Source organism: Aquarana catesbeiana, linkage group LG01, assembly GCF_042186555.1.
Source record: "Aquarana catesbeiana isolate 2022-GZ linkage group LG01, ASM4218655v1, whole genome shotgun sequence".
Lineage (NCBI taxonomy): Eukaryota > Metazoa > Chordata > Amphibia > Anura > Ranidae > Aquarana > Aquarana catesbeiana.
Window position 1 is genome coordinate 874,924,072 of NC_133324.1, and position 18,746 is coordinate 874,942,817.

At 44.6% G+C, this 18,746-nt stretch overlaps 1 protein-coding gene across 1 annotated transcript in view; it reads right to left on the reverse strand.

The window, feature by feature from the left end:
- The window catches only part of LOC141117341 (proton channel OTOP1-like), a 67,010-nt gene that overhangs the window by 21,480 nt on the left and 26,784 nt on the right, over window positions 1-18,746 (reverse strand). The window contains exon 4 of the mRNA XM_073610157.1: window positions 10,988-11,046. Coding sequence (XP_073466258.1) covers window positions 10,988-11,046 — 59 coding nt within the window. The remainder of the gene's footprint in view (window positions 1-10,987; window positions 11,047-18,746) is intronic.

Sequence of the window (18,746 nt, forward strand, 5' to 3'; positions counted from 1 at the left end):
CTTCTTTCTTCTGTCACTAGATGGCTGGGTATCTGGTGACATTAGTTAAGGCAAGGGATTTGCAAGGACAGATTAGGAATAGATAGGGTATCTCAGCCAATGGGCAGGCTTAGGTCCCTTGGTCTGCTATTTATTTGGGTGAGGTTAGGTGATCGAGTTCTGTGCCACCTGGATGGCTGTCTGGGTAGACGTGTGTTGTGCTGCCCCGGGCTGCTAGGCCAGAGTCTGAGGCCTATCCCGGGGACATATGGCTGCTAGGCTATCTGAGAGCCTATCCAGAAGTAGTGCAGGGTTGGCCTGGTTGCACTTTACTCTTCTACCACTAGGTGACCGGGTACTTGGTGGTACTGGATATGGGAAGGGCAACGCAAAGTCAGATTATGGGTATATGGGGCATCTCAGCCAATGGGAAGAGGTTTTCTTAAATCCCTTGGCCTGCTAGGAGAACCTATATATTTGGGTGGAGTCAGGTGATCAATGTTCTGCGCCACCTGGTTGGCTGTCTGGGTGGACATGTGTTGTATTGCCCAGGCTGCTAGGCCGGAGATTGGGCCTATCCTGGGCACATCTGGCTGCTAGGCTGTTTGAGAGCCTATCCAGAAGCAAGAGAGCAGCGGCTTGCAGTCCAACCATAAGTGATGGTTCTGCCGGCCGGAGAACCTGTCATGGTCGGAGGTAGAGGGGAAGCTGTCGCCACTAAGGGTCCAACCACCTTATTACCAGGGACTATAGTGAGTAGCTGAAGCAAGTACCGGAGCAATATTCTCACCAACCGGGGATGGTGAAGAATTAGGAAACTTCAGCCAGGGACCCAGCCAGCGGAGGTGACGCTTGCAGAGCAGCCTTGTGTGCCAAGCCAGGGACTGAGCAGGCCAGTGGGGTGATGCTTAAGGAGTATCTGTGACCTTGAGAGAAAGATGGCGTATCCAGGAACTCCTGGGTTTGGGGCTCTCTACCCCATATCGGCTGAATATGACCCATGGGAAATTGCCAGTTTCTTCACTTCTGGAGAGACAATTACTGATACGGGTATTCGGATGGTGCCTAGGGGATAGATAGCATTGTATATCTCCCACAATTCTGCAGCCATGGGGATTGTCTGCCGACGATGCTTTGGTTTTGCCGTGTTCTTGCGTCCTTCGAGTCGGTGCTACCGCTGCGGGGGAATTGCTATTGGTGGCTGCCAGACTACCACTGCCGTCGCAGGTAATGAAGGCGGATTGGGCCCGCGGGTATGCTACTGTGGAGGAACCTACATTAAGCACCACCGCCGCTGACTCTGGTAGGCCTATTCCTACCTGGGCTGATTCTTCTCCATTGGAGCCCAAGTCTCAGTTCCCACTGCCACCGTTCACTCTGGGCTCCCCACAGCCACTGCTAGCCCGGAGTACCTGGTACTGGCACCTTGCCTCCCTCCTCAGGAAATTCCAGTGTCAGATTCAACTACCGCACCGGGTGTCACCACCACGGAGGATTGTTGCCCTCACTTGTCTGGCTCAATATGTCCGTTCATCTCGTGCAGGGTGGCCGGTCTCGTGTTCAGCCTCGGCAGTTCCTGAAGCTGGTGAGTGAAACAGGAGTGGAAGATGCACGGAATGAGTAGCGTGACTGTTGCATAAAGTTGTTGAGATGCACAGGATAGCAAAATGTCCAGATTGTACTGTTCACCTTCCTAACACTACAGGAAAAGTATTGTTGCTGTTGGCAGGAATCGCTAAGATAGCGCTGCCTAAAGTGTCCTACGAAAGAGTTGTTATTGTTGAAAATGGCTTAGTAGCCGGGGTCTAAGAACCTCACTGTTACCAGTTCATACATATGACTGTCGGACTGATTTAAATAATGTTAACCTAACAGGAAGGACATTAAACACCATGTCGTCACAGTAAATACAAAAGGAGAAGATTTGGCAGATCCCTGGTACTACTGGTAAATTCCATGAAAGTATGTCTTTCACTAAACTTTGTGGATTACAAATATGTACTGTGTAAAGTTAAGGACCCTTTGCAGGAAGCCACTTCATTTCTTCACAAAAGTTGTTGCTGTGGAGAACATTCCTGCTGGCTGTACTGCTGAGCTTTTGCTGGACTGAATGCTGCTGGCAGATACAGGGAGTGCCCACTTGAGTCATACTGCCCAGTGTTCTAAAAGTTGCCAGTGTGCCTCCCTCTGAAAAATCTGCTGATGTGACAGTCAGCAAGTTTGTTCCTCAGCTAAAGAGTCTTCCTCAGTCCCTTGCTGTCATGCGGACAGACTAAGGCTACTATTGCAAGGGAACTGTGTTCAAGAGTGCAGTCCCTTGCATGATGGCCTGGCTGCTTGTTGCCGGAAGGCAGCCGTGCCTTTGTCCCCGGAGTTGCTCTTAAAGAAGAAAGGGAACTGCTGGGAAATACTGTTCACACCCAAGTGAAAATTTTGATAGACTGTGATACGTCAAGGACAATGGGGTATTTAACTAGTCAGGTAGAATGAGCTGTGGCAAAGGGGAAAATTCTTACCTTCCATGTGAATAATGGACTAACCCACGCATCAGAACTGTTTCTAGTGTTGGTCACCAGGTGGCGTGAGCGGTGCTGACCTGAGTGAACCTCTATTCATATTATGAGTATTTAATAGAACATGCTAAGTAAAGTTCTTTAGATCAATGGAAAGGGGGTGGCATTCTCTGCTGAGAATGGGGCCCACTTCCATATGTATATGGTTCAGACCTATTAAAGGGGGTAAACTTACATTGCTATGCTGACCTTGGCTAAGAACAAGTAACAATTACTTAACCACTCATGTATATATTGCACTATGTTATTATAGAGATAGGATGCATTTGCATTGCTGTTTATTTCTCTTTCAGGTGTTCCTGCACCGTTGCGTCTTCCTTGAACAAAGAGAGACAGTGATCCAACATGGATGATAATGCTAACCATTCATGCTCCCTTTATTACATTACATATTAGATAGATAGGATATAAGGCTAATGTTGATATTCTCCCTTAACTAGTTGTGTGGTACACCACACATTAAACTATATATATAATTCCTGTTATTTATCTACCCTGTGTGAACTACCATTCGCTCATGCATGTTTTTTTTTCTGTGAAATGCTATGTGCATTACTTGCTGTTATTATTCTTTTCTTGTTTCCCCACCCATCCCAGTTTTTGCCAGGACATTCGCTCTCCGGCTTGAGAGCTCAAATTATTTTATTTTTTTTCAGAGACGTAGTTTTGTAGGCAGTGGGAGGATGTAGCACCCTGATGGTTAGGCAGGGTTGCTAGTAAGTTTACCTGCCAGGTATAGTTGCCTTGGCCAATTGATAGGAATTCAATTGATTCCACCCTAATTCTGGAATTGCTGCACTTCTCTCTTCTGTCACTAGATGTCCGGGTATCTGGTGACATTAGAAAAGATATGGGCATTGTAAGAACAGATTAGGCATAGATAGGGTATCTCAGCCAATGGGCAGGGATCTTCTTAGGTCCCTTGGCCTGCTGGGAGAGCCTATTTATTTGGGTGAGGTCAGGTGATTGGGGTTCTGTGCCACCTGGACAGCTGTCTGGGTGGACATGTGTTGTGCTGCCCCGGGCTGCTAGGCCAGAGTCTGAGGCCTATCCCAGGGACATCTCACTGCTAGGCTGTCTGAGGGCCTATCCAGAAGCAAGAGAGCAGCGTAGTCCAACCATAAGTGATGATTCTGACGGCCAGAGAACCTGTCGTGGTCAGAGGTAGAGGGGAAGCTGTTGCCACTAAGGGACCAACTACCTTATTACCAGGGACTACAGTGAGTAGCTGAAGCAAGTACCGGAGCAGTATTCTCACCAACCTGGGAATGGTGAAGAACTGGGAAACTTCAGCAGGTGTCAAGCCAGGGACCCAGCCAGCGGAGCTGATGCTTGCAGAGAAGCCTTGTGTGCCAAGCCAGGGATTGAGTAGGCCAGTGGGGTGATGATTGAGAAGTATCTGCGAGTGCCAAGCTAGGGACCCAGCGGGGAAGCGAGGATGACGCTTGAGGAGTATCTGTGAGTGCCAAGCTAGGGACCCAGCGGGGAAGCGAGGATGACGCTTGAGGAAGTGAGAAGGTTGGAAGAGTCCGGGGGATCCAGTGGCAGCGGATCAGCAAGTCTAGTGAGAGAGACTGGGAACTCAGTGGAGTGAAGATCTACAAGAAGCGATTGTAGAGGAAGTACAGAAGTTTGTTACAACTTGTGTTAGAAACTGTTATAAGACTGTGCCATAGGAGACAGCGATCTTACTCATGCAGATGTGGTGTCTTGCTGGATGCCTCTCTCCCACAGTTCTGTTCAAGAGAAAATAAATCTCTTTGCATTCAAGAAGTGTCTGGGGCACATGAATCTACATTGCTCTACACCCACCATGTCTTGTAACTCACTCTACATAGAAGGATGTCAGCTGTTCCTAACTCTGGAGGTAACTATTGGGCCTAAAGAGGCCCGGGACCTTGCTACATATGCATGAAGGTAAAAAACCTTATCTGTGCAGAAGTCCCCCCAGCCCTCCCTAATACTTACCTAAGACCCAACTTGATCCAGCGATTTACTTAAGAGCCTCCTCGTTGGCTGAGACAGCGGCAAGAGCCATTGGCTCCCTCTGCTGTCAATTACAGCCAGTGAGCCACTGGGGAGAAAGAGGGGGTGGGGCCAAGCCGTGGCAGTGTGTGTGAATGGACATGCACAGGAATGAACCTGCTTGAGTGCCCCCATTGCAAGCTGCTTGCTCTGGAAGCACTCTGCAGTAGGGAGGGGCCAGAAGGGCTGATGGGAGAAGAGGAGGATCAGGGGCTGCTCTGTGCAAAACCGCTACACAGAGCAGGTAAGTATAACATGTTTGTTATTTTTTTTCATTGTTTTTAAAGAGAGCCTTTAATATCATTTTAAGTCATTGTGCTGAGTGTTCACATTCATCTACATGCTTGTTACATGTGCTTATGGGTAATAATTTGCTTGGAAATGCAAAACAGTTTCAAAGAAGATGCTGACAAAAATAAATACATATGCATAAGAATGTGTGTCATTTTGGTGTGTGCATGAAAGCACATCTGCCAGCTATTATTGAGCATTGCTAATATAAATAAGCCACCTGAGAACCAGGATCATACAGTACCTAGAAAAAGTATTCATACCCCTTGAAATTTTCCACATTTTGTCATGTTACAACCAAAAACGTAAATGTATTTTATTGGGATTTTATGTGATAGACCAACACAAAGTGGCACATAATTATGAAGTGGAAGGAAAATGATAAATGGTTTTCAAAATTTTTTACAAATAAATATCTGAAAAGTGTGGCGTGCATTTGTATTCAGCCCCCTGTACTCTGATACCCCTAACTAAAATCTAGTGGAGCCAATTGCCTTCAGAAGTCACCAAATTAGTAAATAGAGTCCACCTGTGTGTAATTTAAAGCGGAGTTCCACACATTTTAAAGTCAGCAGCTACAAAAAGTGTAGCTGTTGACTTTTTATAATTAGACACTTACCTGTCCCATAGTCCAGCGATGCGGGTGTACGAAGCCCCCCCTCCTCTCCGCGGCGCCGCCATTTTAACTGTGGGCACCCGGCTGTGGCCACACTGCGCATGCGCAAGCCACGCTGCGCGCTGTGCATGCCCGGGCAATCTTCTGGGACCTGTGATGTGTCCCAGAAGATTGCAGGTAGTGAGGGGGGAGAGGTAAACTTCCTTCCAGCGCCATGGAGCCAGAGGAGGAAGTGGGAGCTTGGTGCCCTTAAAAACTGGGTACCCGCTCCCCCCCCCTAAAAAAAAAATGACATGCCAAATGTGGCATGTCAGGGGGATACCATCACTTAAAGCGGAAGTTCTATTTTTGGGTGGAACTCCGCTTTAATCCCAGTATAAATACAGCTGTTCTGTGAAGCCCTCAGAGGTTTGTTAGAGAACCTTAGTGAACAAACAGCATCATGAAGGCCACCAGACAGGTCAGGGATAAAGTTGTGGAGAAGTTTAAAGCAGGGTTAGGTTGTAAAAAAATATCCCAAGCTTTGAACATCTCACAGAGCACTATTCAATCCATCATTAAAAAATGGGAAGAGTATGGCACAACTGCAAACCTACCAAGACATGGCCGTCCACCTAAACTGACAGGCCGGGCAAGGAGAGCATTAATCAGAGAAGCAGCCAAAAGGCCCATGGTAACTCTGGAGGAGCTGCAGAGATCCACAGCTCAGGTGGGAGAATCTGTCCACAGGACAACTATTAGTTGTGTACTCCACAAATCTGGCCTTTATGGAAGAGTGGCAAGAAGAAAGCCGTTGTTGAAAGAAAGCCATAAGAAGTCCTGTTTGCAGTTTGCGAGAAGCCATGTGGGGGACACAGCAAACATGTGGAAGAAGGTGCTCTGGTCAGATGAGTCCTAAAAGCAAAACATGGGTGGCTGAAAACTAACACTGCACATCACCCTGAACACACCATCCCCACCGTGTAAAATGGTGATGGCATCATGTTGAGGGGATACTTTTCTTCAGTAGGGATAGGGAAGCTGGTCCAGTGGCGTAGCGTGGGGGGTGCAGGGGGTGCTGTGGCCCCGGGCGCGACATTTAGGGGGGCGCCAGTATGTGTCACTGGCTGCCTCCTCCTAATTTCTAATTCCTGTGTCCCCGGGCTCCGGCGCAATGTGATTGGGCGTATGGGGGTCATGTGAGGCGTAGGGCTGGCCTGTCCTCGATCGCTCCTGAAGTCCCGCCTCCGCACATGACTCCCCATACGCCCAATCACAGGGCGCTGGACACTGAACATGGCAGCAAGCACAGCGCAGGGGAGAGAAGCATGTGAGCCACCGCTGTGTTCTCCTCCTCATCCGGATCGATGCAGGCCAGGATAAGAAGGTTAGTGAGAGTCATGTTACTGGCCGGGGGGGGGGGCGAGAGAGAGACTGTAGGCAGGACAGTGTAGTGTAGTGGTTAGTATAGTGGTCATTATAGTGTAGTTTAGTATGGAGGTCAGTGTAGTGTAGTGGTCAGTATGGGGGGCAGTGTAGTGGACAGTGTAGTATGGTGGTCAGTATAGTGTAGTATAGTATAGTGGACAGTATAGTGGTTAGTGTAGTCTAGTATAGTGGTTAGCATAGTGGTCAGTATAGTGTAGTTTAGTATGGAGGTCAGTGTAGTGTAGTATAGTGGTTAGTATGGTGGTTAGTGCAGTGGACAGTGTAGTGTAGTATAGTGGTCAGTATAGTATAGTGGTCAGTGTAGTGTAGTATAGTGGTCAGTATAGTGGACAGTGTAGTATAGTGGACAGTGTAGTGTAGTATGGTGGACAGTGTAGTATAGTGGTCAGTGTAGTGTAGTATAGTGGTCAGTATAGTATAGTGGTCAGTGTAGTATAGTATGGTGGTCAGTGTAGTGTAGTATGGTGGTCAGTGTAGTGTAGTATGGTGGTCAGTATAGTGGACAGTGTAGTATAGTATAGTGGTCAGTATAGTATAGTGGTCAGTATAGTATAGTGGTCAGTATAGTGTAGTTTAGTATGGAGGTCAGTGTAGTGTAGTGGACAGTGTAGTATGGTGGTCAGTATAGTGTAGTATGGTGGCCAGTATAGTGTAGTATGGTGGACAGTGTAGTGTAGTGGACAGTGTAGTATAACAGACAGTGTAGTATAGTGGTCAGTGTAGTGTAGTATAGTGGTTAGTATAGTGTAGTTTAGTATGGAGGTCAGTGTAGTGTAGTGGACAGTGTAGTATGGTGGTCAGTATAGTGTAGTATAGTGGACAGTGTAGTGTAGTGGTCAGTGTAGTGGACAGTATAGTGGACAGTATAGTGGACAGTGTAGTATAGTGGTCAGTGTAGTGTAGTATAGTGGTCAGTGTAGTGTAGTATAGTGGTCAGTGTAGTGTAGTATAGTGGTCAGTGTAGTGTAGTATAGTGGTCAGTGTAGTGTAGTATAGTGGACAGTGTAGTATGGTGGTCAGTATAGTGTAGTATAGTGGTCAGTGTAGTATAGTGGTCAGTGTAGTGTAGTATAGTGGACAGTGTAGTGTAGTATAGTGGACAGTGTAGTATGGTGGTCAGTATAGTGTAGTATAGTGGTCAGTGTAGTGTAGTATGGTGGTCAGTATAGTGTAGTATAGTGGTCAGTGTAGTATAGTGGTCAGTGTAGTATAGTGGTTAGTATAGTGGTCAGTGTAGTGTAGTATGGTGGTCAGTATAGTGTAGTATAGTGGACAGTGTAGTATAGTGGACAGTGTAGTATGGTGGTCAGTATAGTGGACAGTGTAGTATGGTGGTCAGTATAGTGTAGTATAGTGGACAGTGTAGTATGGTGGTCAGTATAGTGTAGTATAGTGGACAGTGTAGTATGGTGGTCAGTGTAATGTAGTATATTGTACAGTGTAGGGTAGTATAGTGGTCAGTATAGTGTAGTATAGTGGTCAGTATAGTGTAGTATAGTGGACAGTATAGTGTAGTATAGTGGACAGTATGGTGGACAGTATGGTGGTCAGTATAGTGTAGTATAGTGGTCAGTGTAGTATAGTGGTCAGTGTAGTGTAGTATAGTGGTCAGTGTAGTGTAGTATAGTGGTCAGTATAGTGGACAGTGTAGTATGGTGGTCAGTATAGTGTAGTATAGTGGTCAGTGTAGTATAGTGGTCAGTGTAGTGTAGTATAGTGGTCAGTGTAGTGTAGTATAGTGGTCAGTATAGTGTAGTGTAGTGGACAGTGTAGTATGGTGGTCAGTATAGTGTAGTATAGTGGTCAGTGTAGTATAGTGGACAGTGTAGTGTAGTATAGTGGTCAGTATAGTGTAGTATAGTGGACAGTATAGTGTAGTATAGTGGACAGTGTAGTGTAGTATAGTGGACAGTGTAGTATGGTGGTCAGTATAGTGTAGTATAGTGGTCAGTGTAGTATAGTGGACAGTATAGTGGTCTGTATAGTGGTCAGCGTAATATAGTGGACAGTATAGTATAGTGGTCAGTATAGTGGTCAGTGTAGTATAATGGACAGTATAGTATAGTGGTCCGTGTAGTGGACAATGTAGTGTAGTGGACAGTGTAGTTCTCAGTGTAGTGGTCAGTATAGTAATCAGGTAGGTCAGTACTATTGTATTTGAAGGGACTCAGGGATAGCTAAAAGTCCGCAGGTTAGGGGGCGCAAATTATTTGCCTTGCCCCGGGTGCTGACAACCCACGCTACGCCACTGAGCTGGTCAGAGTTGACGGGAAAATGGATGGAGCCAAATACAGGGCAATCTTAGAAGAAAACCTGTTATGCTGCGTACACACGGCCGGACTTGCCAACGGGCTAAACTCCATCGGCATTTCCGACGGAAAGATTTAGAACATGTTCTATATCTGAGTCCGTCGGAAATGCCGACAGAAAAAGTCCGATGGAGCATACACATGGTCGGAATGTCCGACTGAAATCTCCTATCGGACTTTTTCTGTCGGGAAGTCCAGCCGTGTGTATGCGGCATTAGAGCCTGCAAAAGACTTGAGACTGGGGCGAAGGTTCACCTTCCAGCAGGACTGGGACCCTAAACATACAGCCAGATTCCATACAAAGGAATGGTTTAGATCAAAGCATATTCATGTGTTAGAATGGCCCAGTCAAAGTCCAGACATAAATCCAATTGAGAATCTGTAGCAAGACTTGAAAATTGCTGTTCACAGATGCTCTCCATCCAATCTGACAGAGCTTGAGCTATTTTGCAAAGAAGAATGGGAAAAAAATGTCACTCCCTAGATATGCAAAGCTGGTAGAGACATCCCCAAAAAGACTTGCAGCTGTAATTGCAGCAAAAAGTGGTTCTACAAAGTATTGACTCAGGGGGGCTGAATACAAATGCACGCCACACTTTTCCGATATTTTTTTGCAAAAAATATTGAAAACCATTGATCATTTTTCTTCCACTTCACAATTATGTGCCACTTTGTGTTGGTCTATCACATAAAATCCCAATCAAATACATTTAAGTTTTTGATTGTAACATGACAAAAATGTGGAAAATGTCAAGGGGTGTGAATACTTTTTCAAGGCACTGTATGAGACCCTTGCACCTGTGAAAGAAATGTAACAATTGAAGGGAAGGTACTGTATAGTAGTCGTAAATATATTTCCTTATTTTGTTTATTATGGTCAGGACAAAAAAAGTTGTAGCACCCTGGAGTTTAGGCAGGGTTGCTCCTAAATTTACCTGCCAGGAGTAACTACCTTGGCTAATTGCTAATTGTACCTTGGTCAATTGATTGTTGGGATCAATTGATTTCTCCCAAAGTCTGGCAATGCTGCACTTTTCTCCTCTGCTGCTAGGTGGCTGGGTACCTGGTGGCATTAGATATGAGAAGGGCAATGCAAGGTCAGATTATGGGTATATGGTGTATCTCAGCCAATGGGTAGGGGTTTTCTTGAATCCCTTGGCCTGCTGGGAGAGCCTATATATCTGGGTGGAGTCAGGTGATCAGTGTTCTGTGCCACCTGGATGGCTGTCTGGTAGGACGTGTGTTGTACTGTCTGGGCCATTAGGCCGGAGATTGGGCCTATCCCGGGCACATCGAGCTGCTAGGCTATCTGAGGGCCTATCCAGAAGCAAGAGAGCAGCATAGGGTAGGGATTGCGGCATGCAGTTCAACCAGAAGTGACGGTTCTGCCTGCTGGAGAACCTGTGGTGGGCGGAGGTAGAGGGGAAGCTGTTGCCACTAAGGGACCATCCACCTTATTACCAGGGACTACAGTGAGTATCTGAAGCAAGTACCGGAGCAGTATTATCACCAACCGGGGACAGTGGAGAATTGGGAAATTTCAGTGGGTATCAAGCCGGGGACCCAGCCAGGGGAGGTGACGCTTGCAGAGCAGCCTTGTGTGTCAAGCACATGTATACGTGAGGTCTTTACAGGACATAACTTGCGTTTTTAACTCAAGAACGTTCTGCCAGCAAGATCCTGCGTATTAACATCAGTAAATTATTACATTCATGTGCAAAAGATCATATAGTTTACCTTTACAATTTCAACCAAGTGATCATTACCTTTCAAGAGTTTTAAAGGACTGGATGACATCTTTTGCATGGAACCATAAAAAGTATACCTAGGAGAAAGCAGAGCACAGTCTTTTATAATTAAAATGAATGTATAATATTATGATGTAAATATATACATATATACACTATATTACTGAAAGTATTGGGACGCCTGTCTTTACATGCACATGAACTTTAATGGCATCCCAGTCTTAGTCCGTAGGGTTCAATATTGAGTTGGCCCACTCTTTGCAGCTATACCAGCTTCAACTGTTTTGGGAAGGCTGTCTACAAGGTTTAGGAGTGTGTCTATGGAAATGTTTGACAATATGTCCAGAAGTGCATTTGTGAGGCCAGGCACTGATGTTGGACGAGAAGGCCTGGCTCGCAGTCTCCGCTCGAATTCATCCCAAAGGTGTTCTATCGGCTTGAGGTCAGGACTCAGTGCATAAGTGGTGAATTAGGAGCACAATATATTGAGGAACGTCATTGCACAGAAGTGATCACTCACTGAGGACATCAAGTGTGCTGTAGTGTTTATGCATATGTTGAGGACATTTTTTTTGCATGTTGATATGTGATATTTAATATTGGCACATTGCACATTTTTTGATATGTTGTCATATTTTTTAGCACTAGCACTTTAAAAAGTTTACATACCCCAGGTCTTAATACTGTGTATTGCCCCCTTTTAACATCAATGACAACTTGAAGTCTTTTGTGGTATTTGTGGATGAGGCTCCTTATCTTCTCAGATGTTAAAGATGCCCATTCCTCTTGGCAAAAAGCCTCCAGTTCCTGTAAATTCTTGGGCTGTCTTGCATGAACTGCACGTTTGAGATCTCCCCAGAGTGGCTCAATGATATTGAGGTCAGGAGACTGAGATGGCCACTCCAGAACCTTCACTTTATTTTGCCGTAGCCAATGACAGGTCGACTTGGCCTTGTGTTTTGGATCATTGTCATGTTGGAATGTCCAAGTACGTCCCATGTGCAGCTTCCTGGCTGATGAATGCAAATGTTCCTCCAGTATTTTTTGATAACATACTGCAATCATCTTCCCAACAATTTTTACCAAATTTCCTGTGCCTTTGTAGCTCACGCATCCCCAAAACATCAGCGATCCACCTCCATGTTTCACAGTAGGAATGGTGTACCTTTCATCATAGGCCTTGTTGACGCCTCTCCAAATGTAGCATTTATGGTTGTGGCCAAAAAGCTAAATTTTGGTCTCATCACTCCAAATGACTTTGTGCCAGAAGGTTTGAAGCTTGTCTCTGTTCTGTTTGGCATATTGTAAGTGGGATACTTTGTGGCATTTGCGTAGTACTGGCTTTACTCTGGCGACTCGACCATGCAGCCCATCTTTCTTCAAGTGCCTCCTTATTGTGCATCTTGAAACAGCCACACCAAGTTTTCAAAGAGTCCTGTATTTCACCTGAAGTTATTTGTGGGTTTTTCTTTGCATCCCGAACAATTTTTCCTGGCAGTTGTGGCTGAAATTTTAGTTGATCTACCTGACCGTGGTTTGGTTTCAACAGAACCCCTCGTTTTCCACTTCTTGATTAGACTTTGAACACCGCTGATTGGCATTCTCAATTCCTTGGATATCTTTTTATATCCCTTTCTTGTTTTATACAGTTCAGCTACCTTTTCCCGCAGATCCTTTGACAATTCTTTTGCTTTCCTCCATGTCTCAGAATCCAGAAACATCAGTGCAGTACGGGATGAAAGATGCAAGGGTCTGTCAGGAGTCCAGAAACGCATTGACCTTTTACACACACACACACTAATTACAAGCAAACAGATCACAGGTGAGGATGGTTACCTTGAAAAGCCATTCAAATCCCTTTGTGTCAACTTGTGTGCATGTTATCAGGCCAAAATCACCAGGGTATGTAAACATTTGAACTCACAAATGCGCTTCTGTGATAATTGTCTAACATTCCCATAGACACACTCCTAAACTTTGTGGACAGCCTTCCCAGAAGAGTTGAAGCTGTTATAGCTGCGAAGGGTGGGCCAACTCAATATTGAACCCTACAGACTAATGCCCCGTACACACGGTCGGACATTGATCGGACATTCCGACAACAAAATCCTAGGATTTTTTCCGAGGGATGCTGGCTCAAACTTGTCTTGCATACATACGGTCACACAAAGTTGTCGGAAAATCCGATCGTTCTGAACGCGGTGACGTAAAACACGTACGTCGGGACTATAAACGGGGCAGTAGCCAATAGCTTTCATCTCTTTATTTATTCTGAGCATGCGTGGCACTTTGCGCTTCGGATTTGTGCACACATGATCGGAATTTCCGACAACGGATTTTGTTGTCGGAAAATTTTATAGCCTGCTCTCAAACTTTGTGTGTCGGAAAATCCGATGGAAAATGTGTGATGGAGCCTACACACGGTCGGAATTTCTGACAACAAGGTCCTATCACACATTTTCCGTCGGAAAATCCGACCGTGTGTACGGGACATAAGACTGGGATGCAGTAAAGTTCATGTGTATGTAAAGGCAGGCGTCCCAATACTTTTGGCAATATAGTGTATCTTGGAGTGATAATTATAGATTTATTATTATATTGTTATTATTATTATACAGGTTTTATATAGCGCCAACAGTTTGCGCTTAACAAAATAAAGGCAGACATTACAGTTACATTACAATTTGGTACGAGAGGAATCGGAGGGCCCTGCTCATTAGAGCTTACAGTCTAAAAAGGAAGGGTCAATTGATACAAAAGGTAATAGTTGTGGGGGATGAGCTAATGGAGGAAGTAAAACGGTGTTAGTTAGAAGCAGGATAGGCTTCTCATAAGAGAAGGGTTTTCAGGGATCGTCTAAAGATGGATAGATCAGAGGACAGTTAGACAGATTGGGGTAGGGAGTTCCAAAGGATGGGAGAAGCTCTGGAGAAATCCTGTAAGCGAGCATGGGAGGAGGTGACAAGGGAGCTAGAGAGCAAGAGGTCTTGGGAGGACCGAAGATATCGGCTTGGTTGGTATTTTGGCACTAGATTAGTGATGTAGCTGGGGGCAGAGTTATGGATGGCTTTGTAAATTATTGTTAGTACTTTGAATTTTATTTGTTGGGTGAGTGCAAGCCAGTGGAGGGATCAGCAGAGAGAGGTGGAGGACACTGAACTGTTAAGGTGGGTGAGTCTTGCAGCGGCATTCATTATGGACTGAAGGGGGATAGTCTATGTAAAGGTAATCCAATGAGGAGGGAGTTGCAGTAGTCGAGGAGAGAGATAATCAGGGAGTGAATTAGAAGCTTGGTGGTGTCATTAGATAAAAAGGGGCGTATTCTGGAAATGTTGCGGAGGCTAAGGTGGCATGATTTGGACAGGGATTGTATGTGGGCCTGAAAGGACAGTTCAGAGTCTAAGGTTACCCCTAGCACCCTTGCATGTGGGGACGGACTGATAGATGTGCCATTGATCTTGACAGAGAAATCAGGGGGGGGCAGAGAGATAGATTTGGGTGTCATCAGCATATAAATGGTAGTGGAAGCCATGGGAGGCTATCAGCTGACCCAGGGAGGCCGTGTAGATCGAGAATAGTAGAGGTCCAAGGACAGAACCTTGGGGGACCCCAACAGTAAGAGGAGTTGGAGAGGAGGAAGTGGAGTTGTAAGTGACACTGAAGGTGCGATGAGATAGGTACGATTCGAACCAACGGAGAGTGCAGCCATGGAGACCAAGCAAATTGAATTAAATATTTATTATATAGAATGTAACCTCGCTTTATACAAATATTAAATTAAACGATGGGCTAAATGCAGTAAAGTGAACACTGGAAGATAATTCTGAATTATTAGAAAAACAGAAACGGCATTTTGAAATGGATTGATTTTGCTTAGAATCATAACTTTTTTTGGTTTGGAGATTGTTTTTATCTACTAAACCAAGGGAGTAGCTATGGGAGCAAAATTTGCACCCAATGTAGCAAATATATTTATGTACACGTGGGAGAAGGCATTTATTAAAGAGAATGTCTGTCCAGTGTAAATTTCAGGGGCATAGCACCACGGGACTATGTGCAAAGCCGTTTGTCAAACAAACAGAACTTTCAGCAGCAACACGGAGCTGACTTTTTTTTCCAGAAGATATAACACAAAAGACCACTTATCTTCAGCACTAATATAAGAAACATAAAAATCATATACGGGATTTATTCCAGGGTTATCAGCATCCAGCTTCAGATATTTGTCAGTTGTCAGCACATGTGCAACACACAGCCAGGACTCTCAATTTCTACTCCACCCACTAGCACTTGGAGCTTCCTGCCTTATGTGCTGCTTCCTGGAGGCTGCTTAACCCCGTAGAGACCAGAGTCCCCTAACTCAGGAGTGGAAGTCCTTTATAAGCCACTACTAAACCTGAGAAGACTGCAAGTCAGTCCTCCTCTATGTACAACTGTCCTGGAATGCATCACCCTGTACGGAGAGACTCCTGATTACAACAACCTATCCCCCTTAAAGGGACCACAACCCAAATATTGGTGCCACATAGCACCTGTCCAGGACCCATCCTTGGCGTCCTGTACACCAGATTTGGTTTTATAGAAGATATTTATAGATGATTGATGATTGTTTGTATGGAATGGTACAAGAGAATTGGCAGAGCAATTTATTCAAATGATTAATAGGATTATTAATGGGATTTCTTTCTTGTTATTTTTAAGAGTACCATTAAGATATGCAAAAATACCCATTTTAAGGAAACTGACAGGAATAGGTTTATTCCAGTTTCAAGATGCCATCATCCGAGATGGATAGCGAATATCCCTAAACATCAAAAGTTAAGCATCGGTAGAAAGTTAGTAGTTAGAAGTTAGTGAAAGATTGTAATGCTCAAAAAAGTATAATAGTACAGTAAGTAGGTTTGAACAGAAGACATACAGGCAAAATATTATAGAGAATATATGCTAAAAAGTAGCTGAGAGAAATAGAGGGGATCTTTTAAAATGAAATGTGTATACCCTTAAGTCAAATAAAAATGTTTCCTTTATTACAGACTTTAAAACACAATATAAATGTGTGGAGCAAAGTATTCAAAAACATTAGCCAATCTTGTTAAAGGATAACATTTTGGGGCCTTTGTTACCAAAAACCTTAGATGTTATATAGATAAAAGCCCCATCTTGAACTAGATTAGCTAGAGACTATCCACATGTTTAGATGGAATATGTTTCTACTTTTGTAGGTGATGTGTTTCCTGTAGGAAGTATAGGTAATAACCCAAGAAAGAGGATCTAATTTAAATCAAACACTACTTGCATTACTTAGAGTATGTGTTAGAATGCCCCTGTGGTCTTCAGTAGGTTTATTAGTTGTGCCATTAGAAAATTATTGGTGAGAAATGGAGAGCACACAAAATAATATTATGAAGTGTATTGGCAAACACCGTGTCTCCTCTTACATCGTAATAAAAGCCCAAGAGATCTAGAATTTTGTGGTATTGATCAGGTTATACCGAAAATGATGGGGCTCGGGTATGAGAAATCTCAAAAAATTAAGCAACGTGGATCTATACACTAGATGCTTTAAATCCTGCTGGTCTGAATACAGATGTTGATTTAAATTCTTTTATTACAAAATATTGATGCCTGCTGTCCTTGTGTTAACATTTATATTTTTAGCCACTGTTCATTTTGTTTTTATGCATTTGTAATACTTGTTTAATATTGGTATTTGTTGATATCTTAATGTTGTTTTTAATGAGTTGTTAAAGTTTTTAGGACTGAACTGTTTTACAGCTTCTCTTTCTGCTGCCCTCAACACAGGCCCAAGAGCGCCTAATGGTTCATACAGTATGGCTTTATATATAGCACATACTTTGCTTTTTACTCTAGGTATTTTACTTCTCAGCCTATGGCCAGAGCTCTGTTAGCACGCTATCAATGAAAGCTATGTACTTAGTGGTTTATCCTATAATTCTCTTGCACTAATGATACTGACAGCTTCTTGGCATAGAGACAGTGACTTGACAGTAATTAATTCTGAGACAAGTGAGTTATACTGTCTCCAAAGAAGATTAGACACTAGCAAACAAACATATCCTTACTATAACTTTTATCATGCTCCATCATGAATCTTAAAGATAAAGAGGGGTGGGATCTGCACCCCTTAAAAAAAATCCAAGAAAAAGATTTTATAGTTTTCTTGTTGTTAAAATAAGGACATGGGTTCAGTAGGATGTCCAAAATGCAGTTCTACTGAGGGGTGGACAACAGAGCAACAAAATGCTAACAAGTCCTTCAACAACAGGAAAAAATCTGGGGTAGCTTCCAGCTCAGGAGCTGGCCAAAGGGACTCTACGTCTGCAGCTGACATAAGAAAAGGCAAAAAACATCTACCTGGTAAAACTTCACCAATGAGTAACCTGAGAAAAAGATGTTGGATCCCGAAGCCCAAAAGGCATTCATTGATCTAGTGGAGTGCACTTCACAGAAAAAGATCTAATCTTGTCCTAAACAGTGGCGGCTGGTGCTCAAAATTTTTGGGGGTGCAAACAAAATGAAAAATTAAACTGTTAGTAATGTAGGACTGTAAATATCCATTTATCTGGTGATTATGTATCATTACTGCTAGATAAAACTGTGCCCATCAATTGCAGCCTCACTGTGCCCATCAAAGTAGGCCAATCACATCAACATTTCAAGTAAAAGAAAATAAAACCACTTAACATAAGGTGTCCTCATCAGAGCCCCCTTTTACATCAGATGTCCCAATCAGAGTCCCCTTTTACAGCAGGTGCCTCCCTTTATGTAAGGTGTCCCAATCAGAGTCCCCCTTTACAACAGGTGTCCCCATCAGCATCCCCCTAAACTTCAGGTGCCCCAATCAGAGTCCCCCTTTACAGCAGGCGCCCCCCCTTTACATCAGGTGTCCCAATCAGAGTCACCCTTTACAACAGGTGTCCCCATCAGTATCCCCCCATAAATCAGGTGTCCCCATCAGAGTCCTCCTTTACATCATATGTCCCCATCAGAGTCTTCCTTTACATTAGATGTCCCTATCGGATTCCTCCTTTACATCAGATGTCCCCATCAGAGTCCTCCTTTACATTAGATGTCCCATCAAAGTCCTCCTTTACATTAGATGTCACCATCAGAGCACCCTTTACATTAGATGTTACCATCAGAGTCATCCTTTACATTAGATGTCACCATCAGAGTCCTCCTTTACATTAGATGTCCCCATCAGAGTCCTCCTTTACATAAGATGTCCGTATCAGAGTCCTCCTTTACGTTAGATGTCCCCATCAGAGTCATCCTTTACATTAGAATTCCCCATCAGAGTCCTCCTTTACATTAGATGTCCCCATCAGAGTCATCCTTTACATTAGATGTCATCATCAAGGATTCCTAGTAGCTCACTGATTATATTTACTTGTGAGAGCAGACATCCGTGTTTAGCAGCTCCAACCATCCGGCCTCCAGCCTTCCAGGACTCATCTCGGACCTCCCAGTGGAGCTGCACAGGGATCCCCACCTGTGCACCGAGCGGCACTGTCATCTGGAAGCCTCGGGCCAGCCGCCAGCTCCATAGGCCCTCCGCACAGGACACGCCGGACACGCTGCAGCTTCGGCCTCCCCCCTCAGGACACTCCGCGGCTTCGGCCTAGCTCCGGCCAGCGCCGACCCGCCGCTTCTCTCCCCACAGCCCGATCGGCAGTTCGACCAGCAGGCCCGCATACCGCCCTACCGGATACATCCTCCCACATCACTACCCTCGGACGGACTGGTAGCCACACCG